The sequence below is a fragment of the Necator americanus genome, chromosome II (genome assembly GCF_031761385.1).
Source record: "Necator americanus strain Aroian chromosome II, whole genome shotgun sequence".
Classification (NCBI taxonomy): Eukaryota; Metazoa; Nematoda; class Chromadorea; order Rhabditida; family Ancylostomatidae; genus Necator; species Necator americanus.
Window position 1 is genome coordinate 17508874 of NC_087372.1, and position 19719 is coordinate 17528592.

The 19719-nt window shown below is 44.3% G+C and overlaps 4 protein-coding genes across 6 annotated transcripts in view; 1 reads left to right on the forward strand and 3 right to left on the reverse strand.

The window, feature by feature from the left end:
• RB195_018196 (uncharacterized protein) overlaps positions 1-15982 on the forward strand; it is a gene marked incomplete at both ends in the record, with an annotated part of 22085 nt that extends 6103 nt beyond the window's left edge. For 2 of the 3 annotated variants that reach the window (XM_064185531.1, XM_064185532.1), the window contains 14 exons: positions 115-197; positions 2414-2475; positions 7010-7087; positions 7150-7244; positions 11620-11625; positions 12772-12839; positions 13727-13903; positions 14013-14129; positions 14195-14329; positions 14466-14582; positions 14644-14739; positions 14804-14891; positions 15071-15110; positions 15796-15982. In XM_064185531.1, coding sequence (XP_064041412.1) covers positions 115-197; positions 2414-2475; positions 7010-7087; positions 7150-7244; positions 11620-11625; positions 12772-12839; positions 13727-13903; positions 14013-14129; positions 14195-14329; positions 14466-14582; positions 14644-14739; positions 14804-14891; positions 15071-15110; positions 15796-15982 — 1349 coding nt within the window. Of the gene's footprint in view, positions 1-114; positions 198-2413; positions 2476-7009; positions 7088-7149; positions 7245-7620; positions 7756-11619; positions 11626-12771; positions 12840-13726; positions 13904-14012; positions 14130-14194; positions 14330-14465; positions 14583-14643; positions 14740-14803; positions 14892-15070; positions 15111-15795 lie in introns of all 3 variants that reach the window. The other variant, XM_064185530.1, reaches the window with a different exon arrangement.
• Positions 15983-16166: 184 nt separating this feature from the next.
• Positions 16167-16937, reverse strand: RB195_018197 (uncharacterized protein; the record flags this gene model as incomplete). Its single annotated transcript, XM_064185533.1, has 1 exon — positions 16167-16937. The coding sequence occupies one exon, from the start codon at positions 16935-16937 to the stop codon at positions 16167-16169; it is 771 nt and encodes a 256-aa protein (XP_064041414.1).
• A 593-nt stretch (positions 16938-17530) lies between these two features.
• Positions 17531-19702, reverse strand: RB195_018198 (uncharacterized protein; the record flags this gene model as incomplete). The annotated part of the gene is made up of 4 exons (XM_064185534.1): positions 17531-17882; positions 17984-18959; positions 19086-19236; positions 19592-19702. The coding sequence occupies 4 exons, from the start codon at positions 19700-19702 to the stop codon at positions 17531-17533; spliced, it is 1590 nt and encodes a 529-aa protein (XP_064041415.1).
• RB195_018199 (uncharacterized protein) lies at positions 17896-18861 on the reverse strand (the record flags this gene model as incomplete). The annotated part of the gene is made up of 1 exon (XM_064185535.1): positions 17896-18861. The coding sequence occupies one exon, from the start codon at positions 18859-18861 to the stop codon at positions 17896-17898; it is 966 nt and encodes a 321-aa protein (XP_064041416.1).
• Positions 19703-19719: the final 17 nt, after the last annotated feature.

Here is a 19719-nt window from a genome sequence, read left to right on the forward strand (position 1 = left end):
TATTATGTATGTATGTAGTGTGTGACGTGAGGTGGAATGTATGTAGCGGAAGGTACTCACTGAAGATTCTTTTGAACTATACGAAGGCATAATCATCCTGAGAAGTAATTACAGTTATGTTATCTCTATTGCAACTGCTTGGTGAACCTGACCTATCTCGACCGATCCGGTTCGACGTCGCAGAAGAATATGTGAAGGTACAACGGAATTACAAAAAAATGATATCTAATGATGGCATCGTTAGATGGATGATGCTCAAGACGTGGTCGTTTTCAATAAACAAAAATTAGTCACAACATTTGCGATTGCTCACACTACCCGGTTTTACAAATGCACCGAACATCTCAAATTTCCAACTTGGGTATAGATATAGTCGAGTTAAAAACTCATATTCTGATCCATACAAGAAATGATTAAATGGATTATATTTGAGGTGCTACATTTTCAATCGACATCAAAAACAACATTAGCAACAACATACGTTAGCTCGACTGTCTGAATGCACTTCACACCTTGAATTTTTGGTACACAAAAGGGATCATGCTGGTTGCGCTTTCACAAAAATAAAACTATCCTAACATTTTATCAACCGGATTGCTGAAGATCTTCTCCTTGTTTATGCTTTCCTCAGTAATCCTGTGTTCTTTTACAAACTGCTTTTACCAAACACTTCTGTGCAATCCAAATAATCACAATTTTAGGAATCAGTTACCTACCGCAGCAGCGTTCTAGCAGCACGAGATATATAAGCCGGGTGAAAACGTCATGGAGCTCGATGGAGTTGTGTTGAAACAGCTGCGCTTGAAGCGAAGCGGTGGAGCTAGCGGTTGGGATCGAAGTGGGGACCATCGCGAGCTACAGGGAAGAATGATGTTAGCAAGAGTCCTCCCTATATTCTCCCTCCCTAGAAGCGGTGCGGTAGAGCGTAGCGGTTGGGATCGTGTAAGGATCCTCGCTAGCGCCACCCATCTCTGCAGTTCGCCGTGGTCCCACCTCGATTCCGACCGCTGTCTCCACCGCACCGTTTCGAGCGCGCAGCCGCTTACGAAGCTATGCAGTGCTTCATGTCGTTTTGACTCGACCATATCGAGAAGATGTTGTATCACTGTACCATCATCGTGGCGCCAACGGATCTGTGCCGAAATGCGCTTACGTTGCAAGAGTTAGATTTCAGAATGAGTCCCTTCAAGAATTTGAAGATTCGTCCTTTAAATTAAAAGCGGCATACCACGAATCTGACGTGATGAGGGAATCAGTGGGAAAAGCTAGAGATGGAGTTGTAGATTGCGGGATTCTGGTTGACTCCGCTCAGCTCCTCCTAATCGTCGTAAAAAGGAGTGTCGAAGACTCCGTTTTCTGGTACGATTTCATTTGCAACGCTTCATTTTTGTGCACGTGAGAGACGGGATCCAAAGTTCTCTCCTACGTGAGCGATCGAAGATTACAGACGTCACCGCGTTTGCCAAAGAAAGTAAAACAAGGTGGGCGGAACACGTGATGCGCTTTAATGACAACCATTGGACCAAAGCCGTGAGCGACTTGGTTCCCGGCGATATTAAGTGCACTACAGGAAGACGGCCGACCAGACGGTCAGATTTCTTCAGGAAGTCCTTCAAAGAAAATTGTGATGCTCTTCGTGTCCCACGCGAAAGGAGGAACCCCTGAGCGACTATGGCACTTGATCGTTACGAATGAAGAATTACTGGCACCTGCTCAACCAGTTTGAAGAACAACAGGAGTCAAAGTAGTCAAGGTAATCCTTGTGCACGTGCCGCATCCAAGTCCCATCAACGGAAGATCAGTGGTGTCTTCTCACCAGCCTATTCAAGTGAAGTCTATGAATAGACTGCTGAGGGCACCGGAGCATGTACAAAGACGACCGCTCTAACGTATCTGCTAGGAACTGAACCGGTCCCCACGCCGTTTTTTTTTACGACGATTAGGGAGAGATGAAACCACCCAGGATCCCGCAATCTACAACCCTACCTGTGTTACTGCGCATTCCCTCATCAGGCAATATTCGTGGTAGCGTGACAAAGACCGACCAACTATGTTAGGGGATTTATAGTTCGTCATGAAGAGTGCGTTATAACATAACCATGTAACTGGTGCGTAATCTTTAAGGTACATGGTAAGCAGTGCTTAAGTGGTACGCCTGAGTGGCTCAGAGACACCTGAGTACCCAGTGTGAATACGTGACGATCTTTTTTCATTTTGCAAAGAACTAAAGCGGCAAGCGTGTGGACGACCGTACATACAAGTACCGACGTGAGATGCTCTCATCTTGTTAATTGCAGCGTTTCTGCCGCTGCGCACGCAACTGGATTCCGATTATATGCTTGGTCCTAGAGTATTTTGATAGAATTAGGATCTGACAAGCGTTAAAACTGACCTTTGTAGATTTGAACTTCAGGATCCAGCAAAATACAAGACGAATGTAGCACAGTGCTTGGCGAAGATAGCGAATGGCGCAAGGTAAAGAGCCATTCAGATCGTGCACGTATTTATAACCGATCTGACAGTAATAAAAATATTTCATTTCATTATTGATATCATTATTCTGCGTTTAGCACTTCACAACTTGACACATTGTCTTTAGCAACATACATGTTAGCTTGAGGCTTAGGTGCTTGAAAACACTACTATTCAGATCTCCTGAGATGGAAATAGTTTTAAATTGGACCATTACTGAGCGGAGTTCACACGCCTAATCGCTTGTATTCGCCCACCATCTATTTTTGAATTTTTCGAAGCTCTCTGATAACACAGCGGCCTTCTTGGCGCCGTTCCTTGTGTTCCAGATGCATTTGATAATTCCCTCTTATCATTCATTTCAAATGTCATCACTCTGCTTTTCGCCTCCACATATCATTCAATCATTACAGTACAGTTTCGTATTATGTCGTATTTGGCCGTTCTTTCCCATTTAACCGCTACTACAGATACTCATTTCAGCTCTTCCGTAACTATCACCAATACACTATTATCTTTCAAACATCTCATTAATGTCTTCCAGATATTTGCAAAGTTGTTCTAACCATCTACAATTCTCGAATACATCAAAAACGTAATCAAAAATCAGGGTAGAACCATCGCGAACTACAGCGATGGAGGATGCTAGCAAGGGTCCCCACTCGGTCATCATCGCTACGCTCCACCGCGCCGCCTCGAGCGCAACGGCTTGCGGAACTGCAGCGTGTTTCATGTCGTTTTGACTCTGCTTGTGTTCGTATTTAGGGTGATTTGCATCCGTCTTACGAACGCACACGACTTTTCTGATCTAGGGAACATGATGAGAGAAAAACATGAAGGAACACAAAGGGAAGGGATCTCCAGAGCTAAACTAGAGTAGACTAACGCTCTTTCCCTCATAGGTCGCATCATTTCGTCAACTTCCAGAGTTTGCTCACTAGGCATACTCCTCCACTAGCCAGCTTTCCTTGATCACACTGCTGAATAGGCTACTAGTTTGCCAAACTTTTTCATCTACTTTATTTCCTTGTTCTCTAACTCCTTATTTGGCAACAAAGAGATTGGCGTAGCCCAGAAACATCAGAATCCAAACAGTTCACAAATTCCAGCAGAAAGCGAAACTTCACTAACGAAGATAGAATAATGAAAAATTGCCTTCCTATTTTTATTAAAGGTAGGAATAAACTCCATTTACTGAGGAACTTCCCACTATTATTAGATTGGAGATATAGTGACCAGTTCTAAAATTTTACGAGAAACTATGAAATTAAAATTCGACTGATTCGTGAAATTGAAATTTACGGTCAACGATACGTTGCCTGTTACAAGCTCATGTGAACTACAACTTCAGAAGCTGGAATCCAAAAAGCTAGAAAAAAAGAAGAAAAGAAGTTATCAAAGAGATTCTGTGTAGCATTTAGATGTTATTTGTCGCTTATAGATGGATGTACACTGTCCTCACCTACTCATTACCTACTACATACAATGCTTCATAAATTAATCGGGCAATCTCATGTTTAAAAGATTCATTGGAATTCCGTAGCTATTCTACTGCTTTCCTATAGTTTGATTTTAGCCACGAAAGTGCATTTTTGAGTAAAATACAGTAGAAGAGAACATCCTTTCTTTGTTTTGCATACATTGAGGTGAGGTCGTATTACATATCGATTTCACTATCTTGTGTTTTTCTTAAAATTTACTCTGAAGATACCTGATCGTGTGGTCGTTTTACTTCCGATTATTTGCGACCTTTTAGAGTTACGCTTCAGCGGCGAAGCCGACCACTGAATGATGCTCTGAAACCAATTTCAACTCTTTCGCAACCTAGTGCAAGGGCAATCGGAAACCTACAGTACGAGCATCGATTAGATCAAGAAACAGCCATTCAACGAAACAAGCCCATCCTTGCCCATCTGAAAACCTTTGATGCAAAAGTGATGATTGTCCACTTTTCAGCAGTACACCCTTGATCATTGTGTGTTGCCAAGGTTTTCGCATCTTGCTTGCATTTGCTAATTTCCAACAATGAATGACGTTTTCCTCGTTGCGAGCAATCAGTAAGAACCTTTCAGGAGGGAACAAAGTGATGACTATTCCGTGCATATACGTGCAGGAAGAGATTACCGCAATCGAATTGTCAGCATTTGTCGGTGTTTGGACTCCTATCGTCCGTTTGCGTCTCGCTTTCATATTCAAATTCCACGCTGATCCTCTTTTCATTCTTCTTCCCTCACAGTTATTTAATCGCACAAAACATACGACCACAGCGATAAAGATCCATGGCATGGTCATTTGCACCGCTCCGCACCTACACGCAATCTGCTCCCCTCATCATCAGATTCCTTTAGGTAGCTAGTTGAAAAAGATAGTTCCATCTCATGGAGTAGATCATCTTGCACTAAGTAGCATTACATTTGTCAGACGAGTTAGTATCAAACAGTGTCATAAGTTATGTGGTTAAACATTTCGTCAGTCGACGGCATAACATTACATTTCCTATTCATTTCCATTTCATAGTAGTATCCCAAAAGGTAAGTTGTTGCCTTTTCCGCTAGATATTACAAAATCAAACGTTAACCTTAGATAATTATGTAGCATGTCTACGACAGAAGCACTCAAGTGTTTCCCACCGCTTTCTTCTTTCCTGCAGTGAATTCTATCCACAATCCTATTCATCTCAATTTATAGTCAACATTTGGAAACTTTCGATGTACGGTCCTCTCCAGCGGAAGACAGGATTTAGAGATAGACTGCAAGTAGTGAAAACTCAATCACTAGACAAATCCAGAAATCAGATAGATCACTTGTAGCAGACCGATAAGTTTTTAGTCAGATCGAAAAGAAGCACGACTATAAGTAGTTCCATTCGAACTGCGAAGTAGAGCGAGGGTCCCACCGCAACCGCTTTTACAAATGCAGCTAAACCGTTTCAACCCAGTTTTATTCAACGACGCCACTTTTCACACAACTCCGTCGGGGTCCGTCTTGTGCGCCTAATCCATCCAACTTCTGGGTTCATAAAAAGCACTTCTCGTTTTCACCCTTCTTGCGAACCAAGCGCTGAGCCATATCTACTGTTGGAGAACCTCACATCGAAGATTTCCCTGAACACAGCATTGTCCAGCCATATTTTGTGCAGGATCAGAGATATTTGTTTTTAAAAGAAGCCAGCGACTTCTCCGATCTTATCTCTGAAGTCCTATGATTCACTTTTAAGTCATTCGATGGGGATTTTTGCTGGGATAGTTTGAGCTGACTTTTCTTTAGGAAACCTTGTTTGTCGAAGGTGACAGAATTTTTGAAGTCTACTTCAAGAGTGAATACAACAATTTTTCAGCCGGAAACTCTGAAAAAGTCAAAGAAGTGGACAACTAGAGCAGATAGAGCAATAAAAGGATAAAGAATAAAGTCACTTTCGTATCAATCCACTTGAAATGCGCCAACGCGTTTTGCTGGAATTCGTAATCGTTGAGGTTTTGGAACGCGTATTGGCCTATACAATGACTTGCAGGTGAAGCCGATGGTCAAGTCAGTGTTTTTATCCTCTCAGACAAGTCTGGCACCAATTTATCGACCCAAGAGGGATAAAAAGCTTGGTTTGCACTAGGGCGGTTTTGAACTCTCGATCGTGTGGCTACAACGGAAAATGTCGTACAGAGTACCTTCGAAGAGAAATTTGCTCTCTCTTCACTTTGCAAAACAGAAACTATAGAAACATATTGCAACATCTCCTCAAAGACAAAGTGTGGAGACGATATGAAAGTTTCTGTGGCCAAATATGGAGGTTGTGATGTAGATTGTGATGTAGAAAGAGCGTGGTCCCGCCCAATTTCCTCTAATCGTCCTGAGAAACAGCATGAGAAACGACGCTTGTTCCTACGAGGTACGTGAGAACGTACCTCGTAGGAACAAGCGTCCATTCTTGCGTACGCACCGCGTCCACTAACGAGCGGTCGAAAATTAATGAGGTCTCCTCGGCAGCCTCTACAAGTAAAACCAATGAATTGACTGCTGAGGATCCCGGAGAGTGTAAGCACAGGACGTTTTAATCTACCTCGTAAAAAAAAAGAAACGCTTCTCACTCCCTTTTTCAGCACGATTAGGAGGAGTAGAGGGACACGTTCACACTCGCCATCTACCTGTACTCTATATTTTTTGCGCGTAGGCGCATACCCATAGCAACGCCGTGCACTTTATCCTTTACCCTTTATCCTCAATGATCTCTCTCACGCTCAATAAAACTCCGAATATCTGTCAACTAAGTGTTAACTGGGGAGTCTACCAATTGGAATTTTCGGACCACTTTAGCTCGTCACTGTGTTCGCTTCTTTCTTCTACTTCGGCTGAACCTTCTTGAAATTTGCTTCTTGAAATGAATTTGCGAGGAACTTTTGTATTTCCTGTTCCTCCAAACGAAATTATGTTAAATTGTACTTCCAAATCCAAGTAACTTGGCTTGAAGAGAATCAGTGCTACATCAGCGCCCATAGAAATTAAATCGGTCTCGTCCATTCATCACTAAACGTCACGATTTCAGATCGGTAGAAAGAATACCACATGTGCTGCAACGTAATGGCGTGCAGATTATAAGCAAATACAACATCACTACATTAGAGTAAGAGCTTTCGTGCCCCATCTCTTTGGAACGCAACAACAGGTTTCTTTTCATGCCTCCAGGGTCTTCGTCATCGCCGACATTCTTCAATTGGTCGAACAACAGGATCTAGATCAGGGCAAGAGAGCTCAGAGTGTATGCCGAGCAGAGAAATTACGTTCGTTGCATCCACCTGGTTAAGAGTCTCGGAGCCAATGTTGTCTACTGCGAGGACGGAGGAGTACAACTTGAAGGCACCCAAATCTTAATCATACGTCTATCCTGGACGTTCTGTGAATGCGGAGGATGACTTGAAGGAAGAACTGAATAGAGAGCAGCGTGGGCAGCATTTAGAGGACTCTTCAGGGAAGCTGCGGACCAATTAACCGACCAAGATTTCTGTTCCCATGTTCGACCCGAAAGTTCTTGCGGCGCTCTGTTACGCAGCGAAGAGGGGTAGACACCGCTGCCATGTTCAGGAAGCCTTTGATAGATGTCTTCTGAAGTTAAACTGGCGCACAACATTTAGCTGGTCTTGACAGCTCTGATTTAAGACCAATGCCCAGTTTTCGCTACCCATCCGAATATATATAGGATGCAAAGCATAGGTGGTTCGGTCAAATTACGAGAAGAATCGACGACAGATGGACTACAAGAAGTGGACCCAAAAAATGCTGAACGTCTTCGAGGTAGCCCGCCGGCGAGATAGGGTGATGCGTTCGCTACACGGATGGACCAGCTAAGAGCTCAGACGGATACGATTTAAAGGCATACCTCCAATCTGGGGTGGTAAGGATTTCACGTGGAGTGTCCGTATACGGGGTCGTAGATTATGGAGACCAGGGTGGTCCCGCTCATCTCTCCCTGAATCACTGCAAGCAGCCGGCTCTTGAATACTATTTTGTACGATGCTTCCTATTGCAGCGCGCCATCCTTGCACGCGTAGCGTGCCCTGCTGCCTATCGGGGAAGTCGAATTGAGTTCCGACGAATCGCAGGGAGGAGGCGGCGCAAGGGCTGCAGCATTGCAATAGATGGCGTCGTACAAAACAGCCTTCTGGAGGCGGCTGTTTGTGGTGATGCAGGGAGAGATGAGCGGAACTACCCCCGCCTCCATAATCTACGACCTCGTGTACGGATACTCCACCTGAAATCCGCAACACCTCAGATTAGTGGTATGCTGCCTTTAAAGGCATCACCCCACGAATCTGGGGTGGTACGGATTTCTGGTGGAGTATTCGTATACGGGATCGTAGATTATTGAGAGAAGAGTGATTCCGTTCAATTCTTCCTGATTACCGCAGAAAACGGCCCGGAAGATACGCGAATTTTTTCGCAGATTTTTACGATTCAGAAAGTGGTTGGATGTTCTCTAGTATCGATATATATTGGGTTGTTCTCTACTATTGTTCTCTAGTATTGATATAAATAAGTTTTGAGGGTTTTTTTTTTGTAACTTTGAAGGTTTAATCAAGGAAACTGGTACAATGTATTTTGTTCGAAATATTATTTATAGTTAGCTGCGACTTTTCTTTTTTCATGCAGCACACGGACTCCGCATTGAAAAAAATCCCTCGTCTTATGAGGCGACCCAAAAAACGAACCAATTTTTGACTTTTTTGTGAAAAGTGAAGTGCAGCTCGGCCAGACTATTGGGCATCGACCAGAACAACTACCGTTCAGAAGGATCAATGTCTGGTGAATACAGCGGTTGGAGTAGGACATCCTATCAAAGCGTCTCCAGAGTTTCCTTGAAGATTTTTCCAACATGTGACCTAATGTTGTCGTGCTGAAAGATCACATTGTCATGCCTTTTGGCATATTGGGGCCGTTTGAGCTTTAATGCTCACCTCAATTGCATCGACGGATGTTGGTAACGTTCCTTAGTGATGATTCCGTTAGGTTGAATTAGCTCATAATAGATCACTCCAACCTGATCTAACTAGATGCACTGCAGCAGTTTCTTGCCATTAATAGTCGACTTGGGCGTTGAATTTGATGCATGGCCTGACGGATCCCACGATTTTCTAAGCTTTGGGATGTCGTAATTGATCCATTCTTCGTCTTCCGTGATGACTAAATGCAAGAAACACTTCCGATTTTGCTTTTGGAGCAGTTGTTCGGCGACGGCGTTCGACGTCTCTTGGGTTGAATTCATGGCCTTGAGACAGCTTGAAATCGCTTGTTGAGTCATTCCCAAGGTTTCAGCAGGCTCCTCTTCAGTTTGGGATGAATCTCGATCTAATAACTTCCACCTCAGTGTCTTCAAGCTCTTCTGGCCTCCTTTTGCGTTCTTTGTCGTTCTGGTGTCAAAACTTTTAAAACCCCGGAATCACTACTCACATGTTTTTATTGATAGAGCATATTCCCTATATTTTTTTTCTTGCAATCCATGTTCGTCAGCTGCACTTTTCTTCAAATTAAAACAAAAAAGAAGCGTTTCCCGTAAATTGTGTTTTGTTAGCACACGAGATGACATAGTTAGTGTACAAGGAAAGTATATTGTTTACACTCCAGCAAAACAACATATACTGATTTTTAAAGAGAAGTGATGACACCTTAACATGAATATAGTTACAAGATGGTCCGATGCGATTTAGTGCTAATTACGATATCTTCTGCAAATCCCTCAAAACTTACTTGTACCCCCAATATAATTTCAGTATTATATGGCAACTTTTTTTTTTTAAACTATTTCCTCACAATGTCACATTTGATCCGGAAAGAACGATAGTTGCGGAGTGGTTCACAATGAAATGAAGGCTGGCCCAGTTCTGTAAGTAGCTCTGCTCGAAGTGGTCCGATGGAGATAGCAGCTGCTATTTTCACTCACTTCTGCACGCCGATTACCAAGGCGGAACCTTCGTTTACTGCAATCGGACTGCGGAAACGAGGAAAGCTCTATCACAGCTGCTGGCTTCACCGCATCACTTCGAGAACAACTGAACTATGAGATAAGGAACATTTGATGGATTTAACCTACGTATATTAAAAACCTCGTAGAGAATTCCCAGAAGGATCTCCTTCAGTTCCCCGAATATCGCGTCTGATTTTCGAAGGCAGTTTAGTAGCTCGTGAACGACATCGACATATATTTTATGCTATGTATATGTATTATTAATGTACTTTAGCATCCTTTTCAAAGCTCCTGTGATGCAGCTTATGTTCGGTGGTAGGTATAATCAGGTCAGGACGACATGAAGCACGGTGCATTTGTGTACGCGCTCGAAGCGGCGCAGTGGAGGAAGCAGTTGGGACCGAGGTGGGACCATCGCAAACTGCAGCGATGGGTGGTGCCAGCAAGAGTTCCACGCTCCTAACTGCTACGCTCCAACGCACCGCCTCGAGAGAAGCTGCGTACGCAAATGCACCGTATTTCATGTCCTACTATACGCAGAGTCAGCTATTTGAGCACTGACGATGGTGCTCAAATAGCTGACTCTTCCAACCTACCGCCAAACATAAAGTTACACTGCATCGCTAAGTGCTCAGATAAAGCATAATCGGAGGCGTTCTCGAAATTCTACATGAACATCTTTAGCCGCTGCCAACTGCACAGAACCTCAGTTCGTTTTGACCGACTGTATTGTACCGAATTTTATTGCTCATCCATGTTCCTTTCGTTTGTTCTTAATTTTCTTTTTTTGAATATTCTGGCAGCGCTTGACCCATAGTAAGTTTTAAAAACATGGCAAATCTAGTTTTTTTTTTGTTCTATTTCACCGTGTTCTTCCTCTCAAAAATAGCTTTTAGTGGTAAGGCATATCGCAGAAATTTACACATGGCAAAATAAAAAATCATGCCGCGGTCTTATCTTTGGGGGCTCTATCTTACCTTTTTCATTTAGTAACTTTAGTTTACATGTAATATATCTTCTAAGACTAATGCTCAGGTCCTAGGGGCCCGACTGATCTAGTAATTTACTTCAAGAAATAAGAGCACCACTGAGTGCTCCTCTCCCCTTCTTCTCTCCTCCAAATACACGCTGCGCTTGAAGTGGCGCGGTGGAACGTAGCGGTTGGGATCGTGTAAGAATCCTCGCTACCGCCACCCTTCTCTGCAGTTCATGGTCCCACCTCGATTCCAATCGCTGTCTCCACCGCACCGCTTCGAGCGCAGCAGCGTGCGCAACTGTTTTCATGTCGTTTTGACCATAAACTATAGTTTTCAACATAATATTTTCTCATCAGAAACACCATCTATGAGCATACCTAACATATTGCTTGCGTTCTTAAGAAACCAAGTGGGGAATTTTGATGGTCTCTTCCAAAAGCACTTTCTCCACATGTTGGTAAACTTAACTCACCCGCTAACTAGCTGCCTCCCAAGTGCTGGTGTAGTCGAGGTCGTCTATTGCGCCTCTATCATTGCCGCTGATACGTAGTATCACGTGGAATCACGTATCGGACAAGTCTGCGAGGTATCCGTTCTTGCATGACTTGTGCGTACAATACGTGATTGCAGTGCAGCTAAAGAAAGTCTTCATGCACCGTGCTGTGGCGAACGGAGATGAGGAACCGCCGCTGAACTACGATGACCATATACACATATAAGGCAAAAGTAAGCTGCAATAACTTCGCTTACTGCTCATATTTGTATTTCTATTTGTGTTTGATTCTTCTCCTGTTGTTGTTTCTTATTTTTTCGTAACGAGTCATCATTATTATTCTGTACATTTTGCGATGTCAACGTCCTTAGAAGCGGGACGTGTGACGTTTTGTGACCAGTGAATACATTCATCCTCCAGCTTAGCTGCATAGGAAGAAAAACCGCTAATTCACAATACTGGGTTGAGGGAAGAATTTTGAATAAAATTTCCTTTTATTTCAACCACTCGTACTTTTATCACACTAAAATCCCAATGAATAATACATTTTTATTCATGTTCTACAAAATGGTCGGATCATCCCGAACGGCGGCAGTGGTCGTTTTGACCCGACTGTAGGAAGTATACGCAAATTGAAGATCAATACATCGACAAGAGTGGTATTTCCGAGCGAAATAATTATTATGATCGCACGCGAAACCCTTTTCGGATAGTTTTTATTGTGCCGCAAGAAAAGAGCGCATAGAACTCCATTATTTTTTTTTTACAAAATATTTACATGTTGTAGGATATTTTAGCACAACACGGACATCGTACTCGTAATTGATGGTCGATGGTAGGGTTTGGGTGAAGTGTAGAAGGGGGAGGGAGGGCAGTCAACTGCACGCTTATTTCTGGAGTAACTAGGTTAGTCGGACCACTAGAACCTAAGCATTAGTCTTAGAGGATCTATGATATGTAGGATAAAGCTACTAAGAGAAAAAAAAAATCTTTAGAAATAAGAGCGCGGTTGAGTTCCCTCCCCCCATTTCCCCTAGGCTTTTATCTCGTCTAGATAGAGATGACTTAAAGTCTATAGAACGATAAAGCCAATATTTTTATGCAACAAAGTAAGCTGCTAGAATTAACGTATGCATCGACAATCTTATGTTAAAGTTGTCCTACGACGAAGCGTTGTGATAGGATTCCAGCGAAGCTAAACTCGTAGTGTCCACATGCAGTTTCTCCGAACTTGCTTACACTTCTGCAATTGAACTTCTTCCTTTAGATTATTGGGGCGCCTCTTATCTTCACTTTCATTGCTTGAGTGAGCTCGTCATCAAACAAGTTGTACTTCTCAGGAGATTTCTGGTATATGTTGCGAACTTTATTTGTTGCAGGGTTTGCTATCCAACGAAGGAAGATGGGTGGAATAAACTGGAAAGACTTCTGTGGAGGAGATCTTTGGGTGAGGGTTTGTACTTGTTCTGAAGAACTTGCGTTTCGTAGTTTTGCATATGGATTTTAGATGTCAGTAACCATCGGATTCATTTACTGTTGATTTATTGTGCAGTGGCTGAATATGTTCAGTCGGGTGAGCGCAGCGCGCCTGCCGCAACGTCTTTCTTCGTGACACGGACATCCTCTTTCCCTACCCTGAACCAGTTGGACGCACCCAGGTGCCACAGGATTTAGCGGAAGTGCCAAATCTTGATAGGTTTTTCATCGCAAGTTGCTTCGTGGGGGCATATTCACCAGAATTAACGTCTTCTCAGAACTTGAGTAAATGAGGAACACTACTTCCATTATAGTCTTAATCCTTCAAAAAAGAAAGACCGATTCTCTTAAATCGGGCAGGATCCGACCATCCTCATAGTTGAAATGCTAGATAATTCTTCCTAACATCCTGCCATATATGTGGTCATACCGTATGTTTTCGACAAATCTACAGCATCTGCACTCTGGCACACTCATTCTACTTCGCACTCGATCTCTGAGGCTCTCGCTGATGAGGCATTCTCTGCTTGCAAGCTAACTCTAAAAGCTGCAAGATCTAAATAGCACTGCTCGGAACGTAGCTGCATACTACCTTTAGTACTGACGCATTAATAAAATGTTCTTAGCCAGTTCTTTCTGTTGTGTTACATAATCAGCCTCGAGTTCAACCGGCTAGGTACGATGCTACACAGTCGTCCTCTCTAGAACACATTATCCGGCTAGAGTCCACGCAGGAGCATAGCACAGTAACAACAACGATCTAAGCTAGAAAAAATAAGAAAAACGCGTACATCTATTAACTTAGGCCACATACACTGTAACAGTGATTTGCTAAATGATTTCCTCAAACTTTTTCAGCACAACCCTTTCCCAGATGGCCTCCCGAATCTATCGGTATGTTTTCAACACACTGTGCTCGTTTGGGTGCCTGTCGGCTTTTTCTGGGCGCTTTTTCCATTTCTCGTAGCTCAAGCATCACTTACAAGCCGCAAGTACTCTAGTTTGCCATGGAGTCCCCACTTGCTTCTAAAAATAGTGAGTTTTACAGCAAAGTCTGTTTTCTGACATAGTTATTGATTCTGTGAATAGAGTTGTGAAGGATTTTTTTGTTAGATTATCTGTTCATTTATGGGTCTGTGTTTAGAGTGCCACTACTTTTATCACTCTAGTTTCTGTATTCATTTTCTTGTATACTGTTTTCTCGTCGGCTTCCTTTCCACCTTCAGACATACTATATCCGCTGTTGTGGACTGTTACCTTTGTAGGTTGTGTTCCTCTTCATGAAACTTACTTCAACAGTATACAATGTAAAATTTGATTTCAAAGGGTTGTACAACCATCGCTCACGTAATACGAAAGAGATCTGGTATGGTCACGTCAGGAATACTCCATTTGTCAGCTGTTGCTTTCGCCATTTGCGGAGGACCACAGTTCTATCAAAATGTTAGGGAAGGCAACGATGTCAGTTGGTGAACCGTATTTGTTCGTCGTTCTTTCGTTCCTAACTACTTTGAATCCGTAAACAAAAGTTTTATGGGAAAGAGATTCTTGTAAACAGTGTGATAAATATTTACTTGGATATTCAATTGTATTTCAGGATCGTTCGTACCTTTCATCTTCATTGTGTATCGCTTACTACGTTTGGTATTCTGCATTGATAGTTTACGTGTTAGTCATGTGTTTTGCGGATCCACGGGAACCAAGCGAAAAAACGGTACTTTTCTGCTTTAGTAAAAAGCTATAACTCTAGTAGTTCTAATTTGAAAAAGTCTTAGCGTCGATCGGCCGAACTGGATAGCTCGTTCTTTAATCGATTAACTTTGTGGTGGTTTAACCCAGTTCCATGGAAAGGTGCTCAGAAAGATCTAGAGGTTCTATATTCCTCCATTAATGCATTTATCAAACACGTTTTCTAGAGTTGCAACTCCTTTTCAGCCTGAAGACCTCTTCGAGTTGAACGAGGGAAGCACAACAAAATATTTGTGCGATCTCTGGGAGCAACACTGGGAACCCCGAATGCAAGGCAGGTGTTTGTAGGTTATTAGAACAAGTTGCTTCAACGGGATAGACTTGTTTTAACGGAGTTGTCTGAAATTTCAAAAAAAAAAAAAGTTATATTCTCTTTTGCTGCAATTGAAGTTTTGATTGATTGCGCAGGCTCACTTTGCAATATTTACCTAAATAAACTTGTTTCTTTTCCAGACTATCGGCGCAAAAGACAGTTACATTGCAAGTCATTGAGGTAAGTTGCTCTGAGGACGAATCTTTTCCAAAATAATATCTAGGCCTTCAGGAACTTCTTAACGGCATTACCCCACAAATCTGGGGTGGTGCGCGTTTCAAGTGGGTTATGTGTATACAGATTCGTAGGTAATGGAGAGACGGGTGATTCTATCCATTTCTTCCTGATTGCCGTAAAAAATGACCCGGAAGATACGGCTTCGAGCGTTCCGGCGCGCTATTTTCTACAACGAGTTCGATTGGAGCGCGCCAGCCCTATGCAGCACCGCATCTTCAGGGCCGTTTTCTACGGGAATTAGAAAGAAATGGACGGAATCACCCTCCTCTCCATAATCTACTTCCCCGTATAGAAGCTCTCCACCTGAAATCCGCGCCACCCCAGATTCGTGGGGTGATGCCTTTAACTTGTTATGTCCTACATACACATACTTGTGGTGGGGCTTCTCAAAGATATGCTATGTCTTTTTCTGTGTTGTGATCGACCTGCGTGGTGGAAATCTACGACATAGAAACTACTTCGCACATCTAGACAACCAAATTAGTTTTATTTACTCACATTTCGTACCATACAGAAGTAGCTTTTGTTCTTTTAGTCCACTACTCGAAACAAACACTAATTAATTTTGTATTAACATGATTACTGTAAGCGTTATGAGTTCTGTACTTTAACAACTTTTTTCGTCAAGGAACAGGGCGATGTTTGAAGTTGGAATCCATTTAGGATACGTTATTAAAGAAGTTCTAGTTCTGCTCACCCCAAAACTCGAGGTTCTCTCCTGGGGTTATTATGTGAGACTACAACCACATGTGAAGCTGAAGCAGTGCGTCGAGATGCGTTATGCTCTAAAAGCGACACCCGTATATGTTTTCTAGTTACGCTCACTAATACAAATGGCAAATGCCGAAAAAAAAAGCAAAAAAGAGACCACAATCAGGACACTCATCCAGTGCACTTGTCCTTAAGAAGAAGATGAAAGTAAAACTATCAGCTGTTTCAGCACATCGCTGTCTTTTGCAGCCATGTACTTAGATACTTAGATACTTAGATGGCCCGTCTTCACTCGACGTGCGGGCCCCAGCATCTCTTCCACTCGTTTCGTTCCCTCGCCATTGTCATCCAACATGTTCTCAAGCTTCGTGAGTGACTTTGCCGAGGTCCTTGAGCCGTATCCAGCTGAGCTCTCAGCTGGTCCATCCGTGCAGCGAACACGTCACTCCATCTCGTTGGCGGTCTCCCTCGGGGGCGTTTAGCGTCCCTCGGGATCCACTCTAGCGTTCTTTTAGTCCATCTATCGTCGATTTTTCTCATGATGTGACCGGCCCATCTATGTTTTGCTTTCGATACATATTCCGCTGGGTCGCGAAGACGGGACATTCCTCTTAAGTCGGAGCTACGAAGACTGGCAAAGTGTTGTGTGAGCCGGTTAAACTTCAGGAGACATCTCTCAAGGGCTCTGTGGGTAGTAAGTAGCTTCCTAGACGTGGCCGCGGTGTCTGCCCACGTCTCCGCTGCGTAACAGAGCGCTGGAAGGACTGTCGAGTCGAACAGATGGGCACGAAGATCATGGTCCGTCAGTTGGTCCGTAGCTTCCCTGACGGCTGCGAATGCTGCCCATGCTGCTCTCATTCTTCTATTCAGTTCTTCCTTCAAGTCGTTTTCCATGTTCATAGAACGTCCGAGGTATACGTATGACGGAGTTTCCACGATTTGGGAGCCTTCAAGTTGTACTCCTCCGTCCTCGCAGTGGGTGTTCTTCATGAACTGTGTCTTCTTTCTGTTTATTCGTAGTCCTATTCTCTTCCCTGCTTCGTTCAATTCGTTGAGCATCGTTTCTGCTTTATTGGTATTGCTCGAAAAGAGAACGATGTCGTCCGCGAAACGAAGGTTCGAAAGAAATCATCCATCAACACGTATGCCCCTTTCTTCCCAGGATAGTGATTTCATTATCCATTGCAATGCAGCCGTGAACAGCTTCGGCGATATAGTATCGCCTTGTCGTACCCCCTTTCCAATGGGTGTGGTGAGAGGGCGGTGGAAAAGCTGTATCCTAGTCGTGCATCGTTCGTAGCAATTGGCTAATGTCCTCACATACGAGGCGTCTACACGTTGATCGGCCAGCGCTGACAGTATTGCATTCGTTTCTACGCTGTCGAAGGTTTTTTCATAGTCGACGAAGGTTAGAACAAGGGGCAGGCGGTATTCCCGGCAAACATCTGTGACCCTCGACACTAGATGTGGTCCAAGTAGCTGAACCCCTGACGGAATCCAGCTTGTTCTTGAGGCTGGGCTTCATCCAGCGTCCTGGATATGCGTGTGAGGATGATCTTGGTGAATACTTTGTATAACACGCTCAGCAAGCATATCGGACGGTAGTTCCGAAGGTCCTCTCGGTCACCTTTCTTATGGACAAGAACGGTTCGCTAGGTCTTCCACTGGTCTGGGATCCTTTCTTTCTGAAGATAGGATGTCATGTGCGCTGCTAAGATTACATGAAGCGGATGGCCACCAGCCCGAAGAAAGTCTGCTGATATAAAATCAGGTTCGGGGGCTGTGCCAGGTTTCATGCTCTTGATAGCGACTCGTACTTCCGAAGGGAGAATCCGTGGTGGAGCTTCGCCAGTGGGGATGATCGGGCTTGACACAGGAGTTGATGAACGGAAATGGTTCGAGTAGAACCTATCCGCAGTGATTTCGATCTCACGATGAGAAGACGTGCGAATCCCGCCTTCGCTCAGCAAGGCTGCTAGAGGACTATTATATTCGCGGAGATCCCTGCGGCACTTCTTTAGACTCGTTCTTTGTGCTGCTTCTTCTGCCTGTATTTCGAAAGATCCTCCTGCAACGCTTCTATGCAGCTAGTGTTTGCTACTAACCGCTCAATGTGCGGTGCATTCGGATCAAGCCTCAAAGCCCTTCTTCTTCCTAACAATTCCTTGGTGGTCTTCGAAATTCGATCCAAGTTTGTCGTGCGCGACTTCGAGGCACGTTCAGCACAGGCTCGTAATCCTCTGAGCAGCATCTCGTAGTCCACGTTTGGGTCCTCCTCGATGTGCCAGTCACCTTGGGACAAGGAGTCCTCGAGTACGCAATCGTCGTAGACGACTTCTTTTCTCCTTCGTTGCCGATAGCAGATGTTCTTTTCCATCGTGCGGCTAAGTCGTATTTTCGCACGAAGGAGACGGTGATCAGAACCACTACAAAAGGATGGTGCTACTGAGACGTCAAGTAGACACCACCTCTGGTTGGTGAGTATGTGGTCGATCTCCGCACGAGTCGCGCCATTGGGCGATTCCCATGTCCACCGACGATGATCTTTTTTCATGAAAAGAGAGTTCCCATGAAAGAGGCGAGCGGCGGACAACAGCCCGGCGAGACGATTGCCATTTTCATTCCGGTCCCCTAGTCCAAATCTTCCAATCCTGTATTCCTCTTCTGTGGCCTTTCCTAGTTTTGCGTTGAAGTCTCCGACAACGAATTTGTAAAAGGACTTCTCGTTGTCGACTACTTCCTCCAGCTCCTCGTAAAACGCGTCCAATTCGGAATCATCAGCTGCTGGTGTTGGTGAATAGCAGTTGATGATACTGATGGATTTTTGGCGCAGAGGGCGGAGGCGAAGAATGGCCAGACGAGGTGACAGGATCTCGTGAGAATCGACGAGATGGACGACAGATGGGTGCACAACAAAACCAACACCGCCTACATTTCGCGACGGAACCTTCTCTCCACGAATGACGAGTGTACCGTCATTCATCTGTCGTACGTCGTTCCTTCTGCACTTGGTCTCCTGCAGAGCAATCACGTGAAATTTGATACGCTCTGCAGCTCCGAGAAGGGCATGCAGGTCGGCGTCTGTGGAAACTGTTCTCGCGTTTTAAGTACACAGTCTGAGACAGTTTCAATGGCGAGTTGTGCGTGTGTCGCCTTGGTCCAGAATCAAGGACGTCGTGACCAACCTGAGATTTGATCGCCTCTCACAGGTCGCCATACCGTCCGACGTCTGAGACGGCAGGGCCCAGTGTGCAGGGTACTGAGGCAGTGAATATGCTGGAGTGGCAAAGAGACGTTTTCCCAAACTAAGCAGACCTGCCACGACGAGCTTAGTTTTCACCACAGGTCGTCGCCCAACCTATATGGATCAGGGAACCACCTTGCGACATTTTGGCAAGACAGTGGTGAATCTTAGCAGTGGTTTACTCTTAGCTAGGCTTCCGATTCCGAGAAGTCGGAATGTCGGATGTGTCGAACTCCTTCTCAGCTTGGGAGACCCTGCCGGAGGACGAACCTCCGCTGTGCATCGCAGTTCGACGCCCAGTGTCACCTCCACGCCACTATGAGGCGGTAAACCGTTGCAGCCATGTCATGTAATGTAATTGTATTGATTTTGCTATGAGACAACATTCTGGACCCTAGTAGTCAGTGGTAAAACGGTTTGATGAATGAATGGATGAGTGGATCAATATATAGCTTCCACAATGGTTTACCGCGTCATAGTGGCGTGGAGGTGACTCTGGGCATCGAACTGCGATGCGCAGCGGAGGTTCGTCCTCCGGCAGGGTCTCCCAAGCTGAGAAGGAGTTCGACACATCCGACATTCCGACTTCTCGGAATC